The sequence below is a fragment of the Bubalus bubalis genome, chromosome 5 (assembly GCF_019923935.1).
Source record: "Bubalus bubalis isolate 160015118507 breed Murrah chromosome 5, NDDB_SH_1, whole genome shotgun sequence".
Lineage (NCBI taxonomy): Eukaryota > Metazoa > Chordata > Mammalia > Artiodactyla > Bovidae > Bubalus > Bubalus bubalis.
In genome coordinates this window covers 79,773,891-79,791,304 of record NC_059161.1, presented here as the reverse complement: position 1 = coordinate 79,791,304, position 17,414 = coordinate 79,773,891, and the positions used below count along the sequence as shown (strand labels likewise).

The following is a 17,414-nucleotide window of genomic DNA, read 5'->3' as shown; positions in this document are numbered from 1 at the left end:
TGGCATGCTGCGGTTCATGGGGTTGCAAAGAGTTAGACACGACTGAGTGACTGAACTGAACTGTTCCTGAAAGAAGGAAAAACAGAAGGCAGAAAGATAACAAACCAAGTCTGCACCTTTCCCTAAGCGTTCCTTCTCTTGGAGGAGAGAAGGATTTGCACCATTTGGCTGGAGATGCATCTTGGGCTGTTTGGGGAAGGGCAGTTAATGAAAAGGCAACAAAGCTCATTCAGTTAGGAACCAGCCTGTTTCTGCAGCTGCCTTCAGAGTGAGTAAGGAGGAGGCTTGCCTGGTGCTGGTGAGCTGACATGGAGGCACCTTGCGTGGCCTTTGCCACCAGGTGGAAACAGTTCAGACCTCTCACTCCCTAACCCCCACCCCATTTCTCCAAGTGGTTTGACTCAAGCCAGAAGCACCTCCTAACAGCAACTGTGCTCCAGGAGAAAGCAGCTCAGCAGGGGGTGTGCACTCCCCTGCATGAGTGGCCTGGTCCATACCCCAGGGATTTGTGAGCGCCTCCAATAAAAATGGGGATAAATAGAGGTGTGAGCTTCCTTTACATCCCCTTCGCTGCAACTCAGACCCTTTGATGTCGCCCTTTAAGGCTCTGAACAGGACCGGCAAATTGGATATCTGATCTCTGAATAGTCACTTTGGGTCCCCACCCCATTTTTTTCTTTCTTGTTCAAACAGGTAAAAAACAAGGAGTCCCTGAAAATCGCAACAAAGGTAACCTTTCCACTCACTCATTTACCATCTCTACCTGCCCACACTCAAACCAGACCTTTCCAGGCCATCTGCCTTCCCTCTCTTCCTCTCCATGAATCTGTTATCTGCTCCTGTGGCCCAGATGCCTCATCCTGAGGACGGTGCAGAGATCTGGGGGTGGTCCCAAGCTGCCAAACCCAATCTAAGGTGGGACGCAGCACCCTCTGCTGTTAGCTCAAGGGGCCTTCTGTCAAGATTTCTCTTGGGAAGCCTGTGCGGTGATCTGCTCTTCCCAGGGTGCTGACCTCCTTGCTTCATTGCCCTTGGCCAGAGTTAAAGAGCAAGGATCGTTAGTCTCTGGGTTGGAAGTCTGCAGGGTCCTTATGGGGGAAGGGGTTAGGATGGGCAGTCCCTGCACCCTCTTCTTCCTCTTTTGGTGCCGTCTTCCCATCTAGATCCCTTCTCAGCTAGTCTTCTCTGGGGTGCAGAGAGCCCTTTCTCTGTAACCTCTTTCCCCACTTCTTTGTTCTCTCCACAGTCTGTTTTCTTCTTCCTGATTTGATGTGTGTTTCTTTTTTGGTGGCTGTGTTTACATCCTGTCTCTGTCTTATTTGTGAGTCTGACAGCAGAGACGATCTCTCAGGAAGGGCACCTAAGCAAAGGAGCAGAGCTCTTCAGGGTGAAGCTGGAGGGGTGCTGGGGGCCAGCAGGAACTGCTCTCTTGAGACAGCTCCTGGAGCCTTTTTCCTTTCATAACCCACATCATAGTGGGTTTTAGAAATAAAGACATCACATTGGAAAACTAGGACTCAACAAAAGTAATTCTTAAATTTCAGATCTCTTTAACTCTTCTTTTTAAAGCAAAATGGATTTCTATGTCTGTCTTTATCCCTGCCTTCTCTTGTTCCAGAGAGTCCCTCATACCAACTCCTTCCCTTAGGAAAAGGTACTTTGTTCCTCCCTACCTTCATCAGACAGGGGAGAAAGGAGATTTCCTTCCCCTATTGCTCAACTAATATAAGAGGGAACTGGAAAATACCCTGTGTCTGGGGTCTGTGTTTCTTCCATGAAAGTCTATATCTACGTAGAGAGAGAGGGGAACCTTTTAAAGAGCCAACTAAGACCCTAATGTGTTTCCCATGTGGCTCAGTGCTAAAGAAACTGCCTGCCAATGCAGGAGATGTGGGTTTGATCCCTGGGTCGGGAAGATCTCCTGGAAAGGGAAATGGCAACCCACTCCAGCATTGTTGCCTGGGAAATCCCATGGACAGAGGATCCTGGTGGGCTACAGTCCATGGGGTCACAAAAGAGTTGGACACGACTTAGCAACTAAACAACAAGACCCTTATGCTGTAGGAACATTTATCAACCTTCCCCTTCAGCCCCTTTCTGCAGTAAAGATTCACTGATTTAAGCACTGAATTCTAGGAAGGATGGCTGTTGGTAATAACACTGACTGGCAGGACAAATCCTCTTGCTGGAATAAACCTGGCTCGGGGCTCTGAGACAGTGCCAGGAAGCTGCCACTGGAGAGGAGAGCCATCCATTTCACCTCGAGTTGTTAAGATACGGTTCCCAAGGCCCTAAGAGAAGGCCAAGCTCCCCGAGGTCAGATCTGATGCCAGAGGTCCAAGGTGTGTTCCAGAAGCAGACAGAACGGTGTGTTAGCTTCCCCTTGCCTACTACTTGGGCTGCTGCCTGGCCTGCTGACCTGTCCTCCTCGTGTGTGCACCCTAGCAAAGACCCAAGATGGAGTGGCCTTGGAAATCCAGCCACTCAACAGCCAGGAGGGGATCGACAGTGAGGAAAAGGAGAAGAAGGCCGCCAAGCTGCCCAAAAAGGAGAAGTCCGTGCTGCAGGGCAAGCTGACCCGCCTGGCCGTCCAGATTGGGAAAGCTGGTGAGTAGGCGGGGCCTTCTCAGTGTGTCTGTCAGTCTTCCTCTGGGTCCTCGCCACTTTGATTGCCTCCTTTCTGTACCAACCAGGCCTGGAAGGAAGGAGCCGAAAATTCCAAGTGGCTGGTGCAGTTCAAGAATCCGTGTCCCTCCCTGTGACTGTTGGACCCTTGGCTTTAGCAGAGAGACAGGTCTTCCTATTTAGAGTTAAAGGCCCAAAACAAATGGGAGATTAACATTAGCAAGAAGGAAGACTTTAATAACTGCTCACCTGCTCAAGTATTGGCTTGAAAATTCCTGAAGGGTAGAGAAGGCTGCTGTTGGCTGGAGGCAGTTCTCTAGCATAGGAATGGCCACGTACAGGGCAATCAGTTCAAAATGAGGACTGGAAGGCAAAGGAAGACAATAATTAAAGAGGTGCTTTGCAGAGCAGAGGTCACTAAAGGCACTCCTGTGCATCGTGAGAGGAAACAGCTTCTCCATGCCTGACTCTGGAGAGGGTGGTGGGGAGGGGGCGGGGAGGGACGGAGCTGGAAGAGGCAGCGAGAGAAGATTGCTCCCTCAGCGGGTATCCCTCCAAGTAGTCTTCTCCTGCTGTTTACTTCCTGACCCCACCTCTGTGTTCACCACAGAGTCTAGCCCAATGCATCTCTCCGTGTACCGTTCACCTGGGACCATGTTACGGTGCAGATTCTGACTCAAGCAGTCTGGGTGGGACCTGCGTTCCTAACAAGCCCCCGGGTGGGGCCCGCGCTGCTGCTCTGCTGGGCACATAGTGAGAAGCAGGGACCTGCGGCGATCCACTTGAGCATTCAGCTCCTCGGTCACATCAGCCTGTTTCAAGTGGTCGGTCACCACATGTGGCCAGTGGCTCCCTATTGGACAGTGCAAACAGAACATTTTGAGCATCACAGAGTTTACAGAGCGTCAGCCTGGCCTGGCCATTCAGCTCCAGTACCCAGCTAATTTTGACCACCATGAAACCCCTTGCAAAGAGACAATAGATGAACAAGAAAAAGAAGTATGAAATCAAATCATTGAGCGTGGCACACAGGTTTGAAGCATTAAACACTTCCTGCCTAAGGCCTCCTGCTGCGCTCCTAATCCCCACCTTATTCTTTAGGGAGAACAGGCCACTGAGGGCTGTCACTGGTCTGTTCTCTTTGAACTTCCCACATCAAGCAAGGCCAAGGACCAGAAGGAAGCAAGGAAATGCACTACCCTGAGAGTGAAGGCCTTCCTAAAGTTTGCACCCTCGCTCGATGCTGTGCTTGTCCTGACCCTGAATATGCCTTCACTGATATAATCACCTCTAGCCTTGCTCTAATTTCCCTGAATCACTGGGCTCTCGGGAAAAGCAAAGATACGAATCAGAAAGCAGAACTCTTCCCAGATATTGTGCCACAGGTAGACCCAGATGCCCAAGTATTGATCCCCCAGCTCTCAGAGTAGCCAGGCAATACGTACGGCAGTCAGAGCCCCCAGGCCAGTTGTTTTCTGACCCAGAGCTTGTTCTTCCATTGTAGGATGTGTAGGATGAGCAACTGTGGCAGTTTGCTCGAGACCTTCTCAATTTTAGTACTGAAAGTCCCACAGCCCAGGAAACTGCTCAGTCTCTCAGGCAAACCAGGATGGTTGGTCCTCCTCTGGTGTGCCATACCAACACCTCCCCGTGCCTTCATCTCCTCATAAAAGAGGATGATAATAGTAACGTATCTCGCAGGGTTGTTGTGAGGATTAGTGAGTTCCTACCTGGAAGTGCTCGCCTGGCTCAGAGTGAGCACTGCCCGAACAGTTGCCTTGTTGTCATCTTCTGTCCGTGCCGTGTCAGGAGAGAGGCTGGGAGGCGCTCTTCCAAGGGTTAGTTATGTAGGTGTTGTGCTAACACCATAGGGCATCGCTGTGAACATGTGAATTGCCTGACATTCTCAGTCTACTAGAGAAAAAGTCAATAAACTGCCAAGGAAAGAGGTAACAGAAGTCACTACATCATGATCTGTGGGAAGATAGTAGCTCTGAGATTGAATCTTAAAATGCTGTTTTTGGAAAACTGTACCAACCCCCTTATTTATAAATGAGGAAATAGGCTCAGAGAGGGGTCAAGACCAGTCCAAAGCCACGAGTCAAGTTGGTACAGCACTGAAACTGATACCCATGTCTTTAGAATGCAAAACCATGTCTTTCGCCCACACCGTAATGTACAAGTACCAGAGACCAGCTAGGGCCTTGGGGTATGACCAGGTAGATATCCGTCTCCAGTTAGGGCCCCAGGAATGCCCTCAAGCCTGGGTTCACGTGATTTCTTTCCTGGACAGGTCTGATCATGTCTGCAATCACAGTTCTCATCCTGATTCTGTACTTCGTGATCGACAACTTTGTGATCCAGCGCAGACCGTGGCTGGCCGAGTGCACCCCCATCTACGTGCAGTACTTTGTCAAGTTCTTCATCATCGGCGTCACGGTGCTGGTGGTGGCTGTGCCCGAGGGGCTGCCCCTGGCCGTCACCATCTCACTGGCTTACTCTGTGAAGGTGAGGCTGGGCTGAGGCTCTGCTCTTTGAGAACACAGACCGGAGGGAAGGGCGCCACGCAGCTCTGCTGAAAGGACGGCCACTTTGTCTTCGTAAACTCTGGGTGATACCTTCCAGGGGCACGAGCCGCTGGCATCAACGTTTACCTAACCCAGTAGCATCTTAAGAGGGTTTACAAAAATGGTATCTTGCATTTTTGTATGGGAGCGGAAAATGAAACGCGGAGAGTTGCTGGCTGGGAAATGGCCTCTGACCTGAGTTTTGGAGAGCTCAGCCGGCCACTCTGCGGTCTCCTCTATTCTCCTTTGTAGAAAATGATGAAGGACAACAACCTGGTGCGGCACTTGGACGCATGTGAGACCATGGGCAACGCCACAGCCATCTGCTCGGACAAGACGGGCACGCTGACCATGAACCGCATGTCTGTAGTGCAGGCTTACATTGGAGACACGCGTTACCATCAGATCCCAGGCCCTGATGACCTCGTGCCCAAGGTCCTGGACCTTATTGTCAATGGCATTTCCATCAACAGTGCCTACACCTCTAAGATTCTGGTAAGCTCTTCTTTTGCCGGGACACTTAAAATGGGTAGTTGGAAGGAACCATTGATTTTTCTCATTTATTCTGCCTGAACTGCCATCCCAGTTCCCATTTCCCACTCCCCAGTGAATGTGTCTGGGGTGAGACTAGGGAGTAATCCGTGGAAGGAGACTGGGAGATGGGCTGGGGGAATGAGGCAGGTAGGAATCTGGGGCTGTGAAATCACCGTGGAAAGGCAGTATCTCTAAAAAGAGGCCTCATGCTGGTAGCAGAATTGAGCTTATCATGAGTAAATCACTTAGTTTCTGGAAGCTAAGAGAGAGTGTTAGAGGCACCAGCACCAGCCCCACGGCAGCTAAAAAGACCCCAGGCCCCGGGTGGCTCCGGGGCCAGGTCACCACGGCCACGGCCTGCACCCCCGTGGGCCCCGGGCACACGCGTGAAAGCCTCCTGAGGGAGTCCTTCCCCGGCCGGCCCCTCGCTCCGCCGGCCCACCGGTGCCTTTCTTTCCAGCCTCCGGAGAAGGAGGGCGGCCTGCCCCGGCAGGTGGGCAACAAGACCGAGTGCGCCCTGCTGGGCTTCGTCTCGGACCTGAAGCAGGATTACCACGCCGTGCGCAGCGAGGTGCCCGAGGAGAAGCTCTACAAAGTGTACACCTTCAACTCGGTGCGCAAGTCCATGAGCACGGTCATCGAGAAGCCGGGCGGCGGCTACCGCATGTACAGCAAGGGCGCCTCCGAGATCATCCTGCGCAAGTGAGCCCCCCCAGCTTCTTCCCCCAGGGTCCTCCCCTCGGGGAGGTCTGGGTGTCGGCCCCATGCTGAGCCACCCGGATAATAGCAGACCCTCCTTCCGGGTGGTAACATCATGACAAGATCTGAGCTTGGTTCTGGCCAAGCCGTGCGGTTACGTACTTTGGATGCTATACTTACACTTTACAACTCAGGGAGGCAGATGCTGTCATTATCCCTGTTTTACAGATGAGGAAACAGAGGTGTAGTGAAGTTCAGTAACTTGCTAGAGGGGATACAACGGATAGTGGTCCAGGCAGGATTCAGACCTAGGCAATCCATGCTTCAATTTCCTATTCTGAAGAGAGAATACCCACTTATCTCACAGGGTTACTCTGATTAAATGATTGAATGAAAAATGCCTTGCACATAGTAAGCACGAGAAATGTTAGTTCTGTGTTCCTTTTCCTTTTCATTCTCAGTTCTGATCACTGGAAGTTGCATAATCAAAGTGGCTAGACGATCCATAGGGCATTAAAAGTTGACCTATGTGGATACAGGGCCAGTAGCTAAAAACCAGTGCCTCAGCATGGGTTTAGCGCCACCATGGGTGACACTCTGTCATTGCCCACACCCTCTGCCCTGAGCCCTCTAGAGACTGGGGATTGAGAAGGTCTCTCTACCCCTGAGAAGCTCAAAAGAGTAGGTGACCCACGCACAGCTCTTGGTGTTGCGTTCCCAGATGAGTAGGAGCAGATGACAGGGGAGAGCGACACGTTCTGCCCACCTATCAGCCACCCCACCCTGGATACAGGGGCTCAGCTTTGGGCGATGAGTGGAGATTACGGCCACCCAGTAGTGTATTTAGGAGTCATGCAGAGTGGTCAGGGTGTCCGTAACGTGTCGAAGCACACTGGGCGGGAGGTGGGGTGCTGAGTTCTGACTGTGCACCTCCCCAGGTGTAATCGAATCCTGGACAAAAAGGGGGAGGCCGTGCCATTCAAGAATAAGGACCGAGATGAGATGGTCCGCACCGTCATCGAGCCCATGGCCTGTGAGGGGCTGCGGACTCTCTGCATCGCTTACCGGGATTTCAACGATGGAGAGCCCCCGTGGGACAACGAGAGCGAGATCCTCACTGAGCTGACCTGTATCGCAGTGGTGGGCATCGAGGACCCTGTGCGCCCAGAGGTGAGGCTCTGACTTGGGAGCAGGGCTGGGAAGCATGAAGGGGAGTCTTCCAGCGGCCGTGGCCCCTGCACGTGACCTAATGAGCAGCCACGCAGGAGTCACGGGAACCGCGGTACCAGCTCCGTTTCTAGCTGTGACTGGGGAAACTTCGGCAAGTCAGCTAACTGCTTCTCGTTTGCTGGGATAGGTGTTGCTGTGCTTCCTGCTTCACAGAACTGCTGAAGCTCACTGAAGTAATACAGAGTGGCAATCCCACTTCCTGTGGTTCATGCCGTCTATGGGCTGAGAAGCACAGGTTTCACTGGGCTAATAAGAACAGTTTGGCACTCAAGAATAGTGAGGAGGTGGGATTAATTGAGACACCAACTTTGGCTCTAGTCACGTCCCTTCGATCCACACATCTTGTCAGGCGCCCGTAGAGTAGCTCCACACTACTTGCAACGTTTGGAGGCGTGACAGGGTGTCATGCAGTTGGCAAACTCAAAAGAACTGATGTGGTTGGAGTATGTGCCAGGGGTGGAAGGTAGTTAAAACTTCTGCTGGAAAAGAAGGCAGTGGTAAAATCTCAAAAGGTCTAGCGTGCCTGCTAAGAAATCTAGATTGTAAGTGAGAGAATACGCTTTTACACCTGGCTCCTGAGGCAGATTTCCCCTTCTACTCGTGGCCCGTGCAATCGTGCCAAGTCACTCAGTTGTGTCTGACTCTGTGACCCCATGGACTGTAGCCCAACCAGGCTCCTCTGTCCTTGGGATTCTCCAGGCAAGAATCCTGCAGTGGTTGCCATGCCCTCCTCCAGGGGATCTTCCTGACCCAGGGATCAAACCTATGTCTCCTGCATTGGCAGGCAGGTTCTTTACCACTGGCACCACCTGGGAAGCCCTCAACTCATGGTGCAATAAGGCAAATTCAAATGTGAGTTTCATGGGTAGGACAGAAGGGGGCACCAAGCAATATAAAGCTGACCAGACTCAGCCTGCACCCCATGGTTCTACTTCCAGGGTGCCTCTCTCCTGTCCGCAGTGAGGGACAGCTGAGCAGAAGCCGATGGCCAGGCCTCGCCGCCCCCACCTCTCCTTTCCGCTTGCTTCACTCTCCGCAGGTGCCAGAAGCTATCGCCAAATGCAAGCGAGCTGGCATCACTGTCAGGATGGTGACAGGGGACAACATCAACACAGCCCGTGCCATCGCCACCAAGTGCGGCATCGTGACACCCGGGGACGACTTTCTGTGCTTAGAAGGCAAAGAATTCAATCGCCTCATCCGAAACGAGAAGGGCGAGGTGAGCTTTAGGTGGTGGGAATCAGAGCCTCCTTCATTAGGGGAAGGCTGATGCGTGTGTAAGGCATCCAGGACAGGTGGGAGAATATAGATGGTTTCTAAATTAAAATCTATTCATAGTGAGACGTGCCTTTTACCAAAGCTGCTCAGACGGTAAAATTGGGAATTTTTTCTTCTCACTGTATTCATTCACAGGCTATCTTTGAGACTCACTTTTTACATCTCCACATTTTCTCCAGTCGTGGGATGATTTTCCCTGATTTTCCTCTACCCCACCCCTGCTGTGACTGGCAGGGCCTCGGGCTGGTGACAGGGTACGATCTGGGTGTGGGAAGGCCACAGCTCCTGGTCTAAGTAGAGATTGAAGCTAAGACCTCAGAGGCACTACTTCAGCCAACAGTGAAGGGTCCCACCTTCCGTCACGGGTCTCAAAACTAGGGGGTTGGCTCCCAGGGAGGGAATTGGGAGGAAAAGGAGACAAGCAGGGCCTGAACGGTCAGCATCCGTGAACCTGCCCTCGGAGACAAGCTGGCTACTTCGCCTTCCCTGGAGGCCACGGTCACGCTCCTGGGGGGCCCTGGGACACCAGCTGCCCCAGGAGCTTGGCGCGTGTGGAGACTTTCCTGGCGGCTGCTCTGAGCTTGACTGACCCAGGTGTGTCTGCTGCTGCAGGTAGAGCAGGAAAAGCTGGACAAGATCTGGCCTAAGCTCCGAGTGCTGGCGCGGTCTTCCCCCACTGACAAGCACACGCTGGTGAAAGGTGAGGTCGGCTCCTGAGCAGGTGCCTGGGATAGAGGAAGGCAGACCAGGGCGAGCACAGATAAAGAACCGAAGCCAAAGCAACTCTCTCATCCTGAATAGGGAGGCCTAGGAGAGCTTCCCAGCTCATGGGAAGAACATGCAGGTTAGCAAACGTCTGAGCACCTGGTGAGTATAAGCTATATGATGAAGTTGTTTTTAAACATTATCGTATCTTGTTTGTCGATAGTACTGGGAATTAGGCAATACAGGTTAAGCTCTTCCCATTCTGCAAAAAAGAAAGTTTGAGGCTGAAACGACACGTAAGTTATCCAGACTGCCCAAGTGGTAAATGGAAGTGTTATCGTTCAACCTCTGGGTCTCTGCCTTCAAATCATGCAGTGCTTTTTTGACTGCATAATAGCTGTCTTGATGTACCTGACAGGATATCTGATGAGGTCAGACTTTCTTAGCTTAGATTGCTACCTGTGAAACAATTTACTGCCATTTGGGGACGCTATAAAACCTCCAGCATAGGGAAAAAGAAGGAAAGAGCGTAAAAAAGGGAGGTAGTGACAGGGATTAGAGAGGAAGACCGAAAAAGCATCTTTTGTGGGAAACCGGTCCCCGCCCTCACTGCGGTGCGCCTGTCTCCCCAGGCATCATCGACAGCACTGTCGGGGACCAGCGACAGGTGGTGGCTGTCACCGGGGACGGCACCAATGACGGCCCAGCTCTGAAGAAAGCAGACGTTGGTTTTGCCATGGTAAGCAGCTCAGCGTAGCGTCTCTCTCTGATTGCAAGCTGCCTGCACCAGTGGGAAGCCCAGACAGGCTCTGGTGCCCTTCTGCTTCCTGGACCTTCACAGCCCGCTTTGTGCTCTTTTCTCTAACTCCATCTCACCTGCCTGCCTGGCCAATCAGTTCAGTTCAGTTTAGTTCAGTCGCTCAGTCATGTCCGACTCTGCGACCCCATGAATCGCAGCACACCAGGCCTCCCTGTCCATCACCAACTCCCGGAGTTCACTCAGACTCACGTCCATTGAGTCAGTGATGCCATCCAGCCATCTCATCCTCTGCCGTCCCCTTCTCCTCCTGCCCTCAATCCCTCCCAGCATCAGGGTCTTTTTCAATGAGTCAACTCTTCGCATGAGGTGGCCAAAATACTGGAGTTTCAGCTTTAGCATCATTCCTTCCAAAGAAATCCCAGGGCTGATCTCCTTCACAATGGACTGGTTGGATCTCCTTGCAGTCCAAGGGACTCTCAAGAGTCTTCTCCAATACCACAGTTCAAAAGCATCAATTCTTTGGCATTCAGCCTTCTTCACAGTCCAACTCTCACATACATACATGACCGCAGGAAAAACCATAGCCTTGACTAAGCAGACCTTTGTTGGCAAAGTAATGTCTCTGCTTTTGAATATGCTATCTAGGTTGGTCATAACTTTCCTTCCAAGGAGTAAGTCTTTTAATTTCATGGCTGCAATCACCATCTGCAGTGATTTTGGAGCCCCCCAAAATAAAGTCTGACACTGTTTCCACGGTTTCCCCATCTATTTCCCATGAAGTGATGGGACTGGATGCCATGATCTTTGTTTTCTGAATGTTGAGCCTTAAGCCAACTTTTTCACTCTCCACTTTAACTTTCATCAAGAGGCTTTTTAGTTCCTCTTCACTTTCTGCCATAAGGGTGGTGTCATATGCATATCTGAGGTTATTGATATTTCTCTAGGCAATCTTGATTCCAGCTTGTGTTTCTTCCAGTCCAGCGTTTCTCATGATGTACTCTGCACATAAGTTGAATAAGCAGGGTGACAATATACAGCCTTGACGTACTCCTTTTCCTATTTGGAACCAGTCAGTTGTTCCATGTCCAGTTCTAACTGTTGCTTCCTGACCTGATACAGATTTCTCAAGAGGCAGGTCAGGTGGTCTGGTATTCCTATCTCTTTCAGAATTTTGCACAGTTTCTTGTGATCCACACAGTCAAAGGCTTTGGCATAGTCAAGAAAGCAGAAATAGATGTTTTTCTGGAACTCTCTTGCTTTTTCCATGATCCAGCAGATGTTGGCAATTTGATTTCTGGTTCCTCTGCCTTTTCTAAAACCAGCTTGAACATCAGGAAGTTCACAGTTGACATATTGCTGAAGCCTGGCTTGGAGAATTTTGAGCATTACTTTACTAGCATGTGAGATGAGTGCAATTGTGCGGTAGTTTGAGCATTTTTTGGCATTGCCTTTCTTTGAGATTGGAATGAAAACTGACCTTTTCCAGTCCTGTGGCCACTGCTGAGTTTTCCAAATTTGCTGGCATATTGAGTGCAGCACTTTCACAGCATCATCTTTCAGGATTTGAAATAGCTCAACTGGAATTCCATCACCTCCACTAGCTTTGTTCGTAGTGATGCTTCCTAAGGCCCACTTGACTTCACATTCCAGGATGTCTGGCTCTAGGTCAGTGATCACACCATATATAATGAGGGACTCATGAAGTATGAAGACAGGGAAATCACGAGGTTTCATTACCCAGGAAAATAAGACAAACTGAAACTTACCCATGAATATGATAATATTGTCTGCCTAGGCACACTAGAGAAAATTCACATTCCATATGGAAAGTGTTTATTCTGTAGTTAGCGCTGTTCATCACTCTGCTTATGAGGCCAGGAGCATCAGAGTCACTTAGAAAGTTGATTTAAATCACATATTTCAAGGTTCGACAGTCAGCTATGTTGATTCAATAGCATCTGGGCCAGGTCCCAGAATGTATGTTGTTGTTCATTTGCCAAGTTATGGCCGACTCTTTGTGACCCCACGGACTGCCGCACACCAGGCTTCCCTGTCCATCACCACCTCCTGGAGTTTGCTCAAACTCTTGTCCATCGAGTCAGTGATGCCATCCAACTATCTCATCCTTTGTCATCCCCTTCTCCTCCTGCCCTCAGTCTTTCCCAGCATCAGGGTCTTTTCCAGTGAGTCAGCTCTTCGCATCAAGTGGCCAAAGTATTGAAGTTTCACCTTCAGCATCAGCCCTTCCAATGAATATTCAGGGTTGATTTCCTTTAGGATGGATTTGTTTGATCTCCTTGCTGTCCAAGGGACTCTCAAGAGTCTTCTCCATCACTGCAGTTTGAAAGCATTAATTCTTCGGAACTCAGCCTTCTTTATGGTCCAGTCTCACATCCATACATGACCACTGGAAAAACCATAGCCTTGACTAGACATACCTTTGTTGGCCAAGTAATGTCTCTGCATTTTAATATGCTGTCTAGGTTGGTCATAGCTTTTCTTTCAAGGAGCACGCGTCTTTTAATTTTGTGACTACAGTCACCATCCGCAGTGATTTTGGAGCCCAAACAGAAATCTAGGTTTTTCTTAATAGGTACACTTGTTGATTGTAATGCTCAGGGACATTTAGAAGCCCTCAGATAGCAAAGTACATTCTCACATTGAAGTAGGTAATGATTGTAAGCTTCCCATACATTTTGAACTGTTGGTGATTTTTAAGCAGTAGAAGGTGATTCAAGAAGAAATCTATATTTAGGGTGCTCTCTTTACCCAGAAAATAAATTTTAAATGTTTTTATCCTAGGGAATTTCAAGAACATACAAAAATAGAATAGTTTATTGACTCCCCGTGTACCTGTTACCCAGAATAAATCTTGCTGGGTGGGCCAGTGTTGGCCCACACATATGCATTCCCCCTTCTCCAGCTGGCTTACTCCAAAACATTTCCAAGATGTTATATCATTTCATCCAGTATGTGTCTCTGGAAGAGAAATATGTATCAATAAAATATATTTAAAAGAATCGTATGCCATTGTCTCACAGCAATATTGATCCCTTGCTATCATTAGCTATCTAGTCCATGTTCACATTTCTCTTCATAAGTTTTTTGTTTTTCTAAATTATTTGTCCAAATTGGAATCCAAACAAGATCCATACACTGCGGTTGGTTGATATATGTCTTAAATGTATGAATCTATAATAGTAGTTCCTGAAGTGCGCTCTTCTGCCTCCGCCTGGAAACCTACAGAAATGCAGATTTTTCAGGCCTCACCCCAGATCTACTGAGTCAGAAACCTTGCAGTGGGGGCCCAGCAGTCTGTGTTTGAACAGACCCTCTGGGTGATTCTCACGCATCCTAAAGTTTGAGAACCACTGACTGACCCCACAGGACCTACGTGTCAGGGGTTCCGAAGACCACCCTTTACATTTGTGGATTCAGTGGAAGGGCTCAGGGGATGGGGCCTCTAACTGTGCTCATGGCTAAGATTTAATCCACTGGTATACGAAGAATCTAGTAAAACAGAGTCACAGACAGGGTCTGGAATCCACATGCAGGCTTCCTGTGATTGCTCCCTGCTGTGAGGGGGTCAAAAAGAGCGCCTGCTTTCCCTAGCAACGAAAATGTAGCGATGCAGGTGATGTTTCTGCCCAGAGAGACACATCAGACACTTGGTACCCTAGAGTTCTATTAAGGTTGGCCATATAAGCACCATCAACCCAGCATATGCTAAGATTCCAGACTCCTAGAAGGAAGCAGGTTTTCAATGGAAAATAAGAAAAACTAGTGAATCACTAACTAATTTTCAGTTAATGTTGACTGAGAGCATTCTGAGAGCCAAGTTACCAGATGCTAACCAAGCGTCAACCTTGCAAACAGACGTTTCGCAAGATAGCAGTCTCAGCCATGCTATGTTAATTCTTTTCTGCACAAGCCTTTGCATATTTTTTCCTAGCTATTTGATTTTGAAGGAAACAGTTTGTTTTTCTATGTAGGATATACCACATCATGGATTTTGTTGATTATATCCCTATGTCCTTTAACGTGCCCTTGTATTTCCTATAAAGTAGTATTTAGTTGTACGAGCAGTCAGATTCTACACCCCATCTTTCACTAAGGGCTGCAATATGACAGTGTTCTGATTTTCTTTATTTATTACCTTGAATACTTCTATAAAAAGAAAATTACCCTCATCAACCCTTTGGTTCAGCTCCTATGTGAAAGATAGGTTAAATGCTTGATTTTTCTCCACTATTTACCAGTTCCCAAAGCAATGAGTTGATTTTTGGGGGATCCTCCAAAGTTGTCCAATGAACCTCATGCAAAGAGTTGACTCCTTGGAAAAGACTCTGATGCTGGGAGGGATTGGGGGCAGGAGGAGAAGGGGACGACAGAGGATGAGATGGCTGGATGGCATCACCGACTCTATGGATGTGAGTTTGAGTGAACCCCGGGAGTTGGTGATGGACAGGGAGGCCTGGCATGCTGCGATTCATGGGGTCGCAGAGTTGGACACGACCGAGCAACTGAACTGAACTGAAACTACTAAAAGTTAATTGTCTGTTTTTTTAAAATATCATTATGAGCTCATATTGTTTTGAACATATGTGATATGTTTCCGTCCATTGCCCATATTATTTTGATGTTCATACCCATCATTAGCCTCTTCCACACTGCTAAGCACTTTGAGTATAACCTCAATTCTCTGTGTAATAGCGTTCCTGATCTCTTACATGATAAGATGTTCCACATCCGTCATGCATATTTCTTGTCCTAGATCTAGAATCATCCACTTTTCAAAGGAGTTCTGCTTCATTTTAGTGAGAAATGGTATTTAGAGAACACAATCTGAATGTCAGGATGTTCTTTACTTCTGAGTAAATTATTGTTTCTAGAACTTTTCATTGGACAAAGCTAGGAAATACGTCTTTCATATCGCTTTTTGGTTTTGTGTTTCTTTGTTTTAAAGGTAGAATACTTCATGAATTCATATTGGCATTTCCAATTCAAATTTAGAATTCTAGAACTAACTTCCTAATTTTACTTCCCTGATTTTACATCCATCTAAGGGTATTAACATAATTATTATTTGCTTTATCCTAATATATATGTAATAGTCTCAAGATAGCAATAATAATACAATTACTGTACTGCTGCTTCTGCTGCTAAGTCACTGCAGTCGTGTCCGACTCTTTGCGACCCCATAGACGGCAGCCCACCAGGCTCCCCGTCCCTGGGATTCTCCAGGCAAGAACACTGGAGTGGGTTGCCATTTCCTTCTCCGATGCATGAAAGGAAAAGTGAAAGTGAAGTCATTCAGTCATGTCCAACTTTTAACGACCCCATGGACTGCAGCCTACCAGGCTCCTCCGTCCATGGGATTTTCCAGGCAAGAGTACTGGAGTGGGGTGCCATTGCCTTCTCCATTACTGTACTAAAAACAGTTAAAGATTTTTCTTATAGTTCTTTTTATCCTGTAGGTATATCCTACTACAGAGGTAGGATCAAAGTACTGTGTTTTTCAAAAAGTCATTTAGAACTTTTCATTTTGTGTGGTTTGCTATCAACTGGTTATACCAGTTCATTTATATCATGTGTTGGGTTGGTTTTTTTTTGTTTTCCCATTTTTTGAGATTGCTTATTTTAAACTTAATGTTGTTTTATACCTATATGAAGTAGTTACATAATTCTAAACTAAAGTATATAGAACAAGATCTATTTATAGAAGTCTAGCTTCCATCCCTGTCACCTCTAGCCTGTTGCCTCCTTCTTAATTCCACAGATAGCATCTTTGATTTTTGGTTTATCCTTCTGTTTGCTCCTTTAAAAATACAATCACATGTGTAGTATATTTATATCCCATTGTCTTAAATAAGTGACACTTAGCTATATTTATCTGTATACACACTATATACTCTTTTTTTTTTTCCACCTTGCTGTTTTTCATTTAACAACCTAACTAGGAGATTATTCCATAGTAGTACTTATTTAAAGACATCCTTTCTTTCTTTCTTTTCTTTCTCTTCTTTCTTCTAATACTGCATAGTACAGAATTATGTGGATATATGAGAGAATCTTCTGAAAGGGAAATTGAATTATATAGTGTATCTAACAGATATTCATTTGTTGCAATCTGGATAGGAAAATAATATTACCAGGTAAACAGAACAAATAATCTAATGGTACAGGTCAGATTCACAAACAAGCTCCTCTGTAGGTTTTAGGGGCTGTAAGACATGGCATAGAAGTATGGTCCGGGGGTGTTAGGAACAGCTTTGTTTAGCAAGCAGGGCTTAATTAATTTACAGGGGCCTTAAGGATAGATGTCGGACACGACTGAGCAACTCTCACTTTATTAAGGATAGATAGGATTTAAATGGAAGGGGAAAGAGGATGTTCCAGGCTTGGACAAAGGGTGTAAGTAGAAGACTGAACTCTCGAAGTGAATGAGAGAATTCAGGGAGTTATGAATAAATTAGTAGGTTTTGAGCAGAAAGCTTATATAAGAGCAGTTTGGAAAATGAACCAGAGTTCACTTGTTGAAGGCTTTGACTACCTGATCAGAAAGTTTACTGTTTCTCAAGCTCTGCTTTCAACCACTGGTATGTCTATTTACAAACCTCGAGTGGCAAAGAGTCAGACACGACTGAGCGACTGAACTGAACTGAACTGAGTGGTTCCCCAGAAATAGGATTTTGAATAAGGACAGGATATCTGAACCATGCTGCTGGACTGCTCCTTCTAGGAAAGAACGTAGGGTGACTTGAAGGTGTGGGGGACATAAGGATTTAAAGTGGATATTTAATTTGAAGGTAGAACAGAAAGGACTTTTCCCCTATCTTCTAATTGCTTTCTGAGTTGGAGAAGTAGGCAGGACAGGAGACCGGAATATCAAATGTGCCTGTGATTTCCAGTCTCAGTTCTGGAGTGCGGTGCTGGCATCGTGGCCTGGTGCCCTTTTCCACGAGTCACAGCGGCACCTTCCCCTTCCTTTCCTCTGGGAGAGAAGACCAGAACAT

At 47.8% G+C, this 17,414-nt stretch overlaps 1 protein-coding gene across 7 annotated transcripts in view; it reads left to right on the top strand.

The window, feature by feature from the left end:
• Positions 1 to 17,414, top strand: part of ATP2B4 (ATPase plasma membrane Ca2+ transporting 4) — a 103,187-nt gene that overhangs the window by 66,553 nt on the left and 19,220 nt on the right. For 5 of the 7 annotated variants that reach the window (XM_044943326.2, XM_006072397.4, XM_025277691.3 and 2 more), the window contains exons 7-15: positions 694 to 729; positions 2,446 to 2,607; positions 4,919 to 5,133; positions 5,445 to 5,687; positions 6,187 to 6,428; positions 7,364 to 7,595; positions 8,695 to 8,874; positions 9,546 to 9,633; positions 10,271 to 10,377. In XM_044943326.2, coding sequence (XP_044799261.1) covers positions 694 to 729; positions 2,446 to 2,607; positions 4,919 to 5,133; positions 5,445 to 5,687; positions 6,187 to 6,428; positions 7,364 to 7,595; positions 8,695 to 8,874; positions 9,546 to 9,633; positions 10,271 to 10,377 — 1,505 coding nt within the window. The remainder of the gene's footprint in view (positions 1 to 693; positions 730 to 2,445; positions 2,608 to 4,918; positions 5,134 to 5,444; positions 5,688 to 6,186; positions 6,429 to 7,363; positions 7,596 to 8,694; positions 8,875 to 9,545; positions 9,634 to 10,270; positions 10,378 to 17,414) is intronic. The other 2 variants (XM_006072398.4, XM_006072400.4) reach the window with 1 other exon arrangement.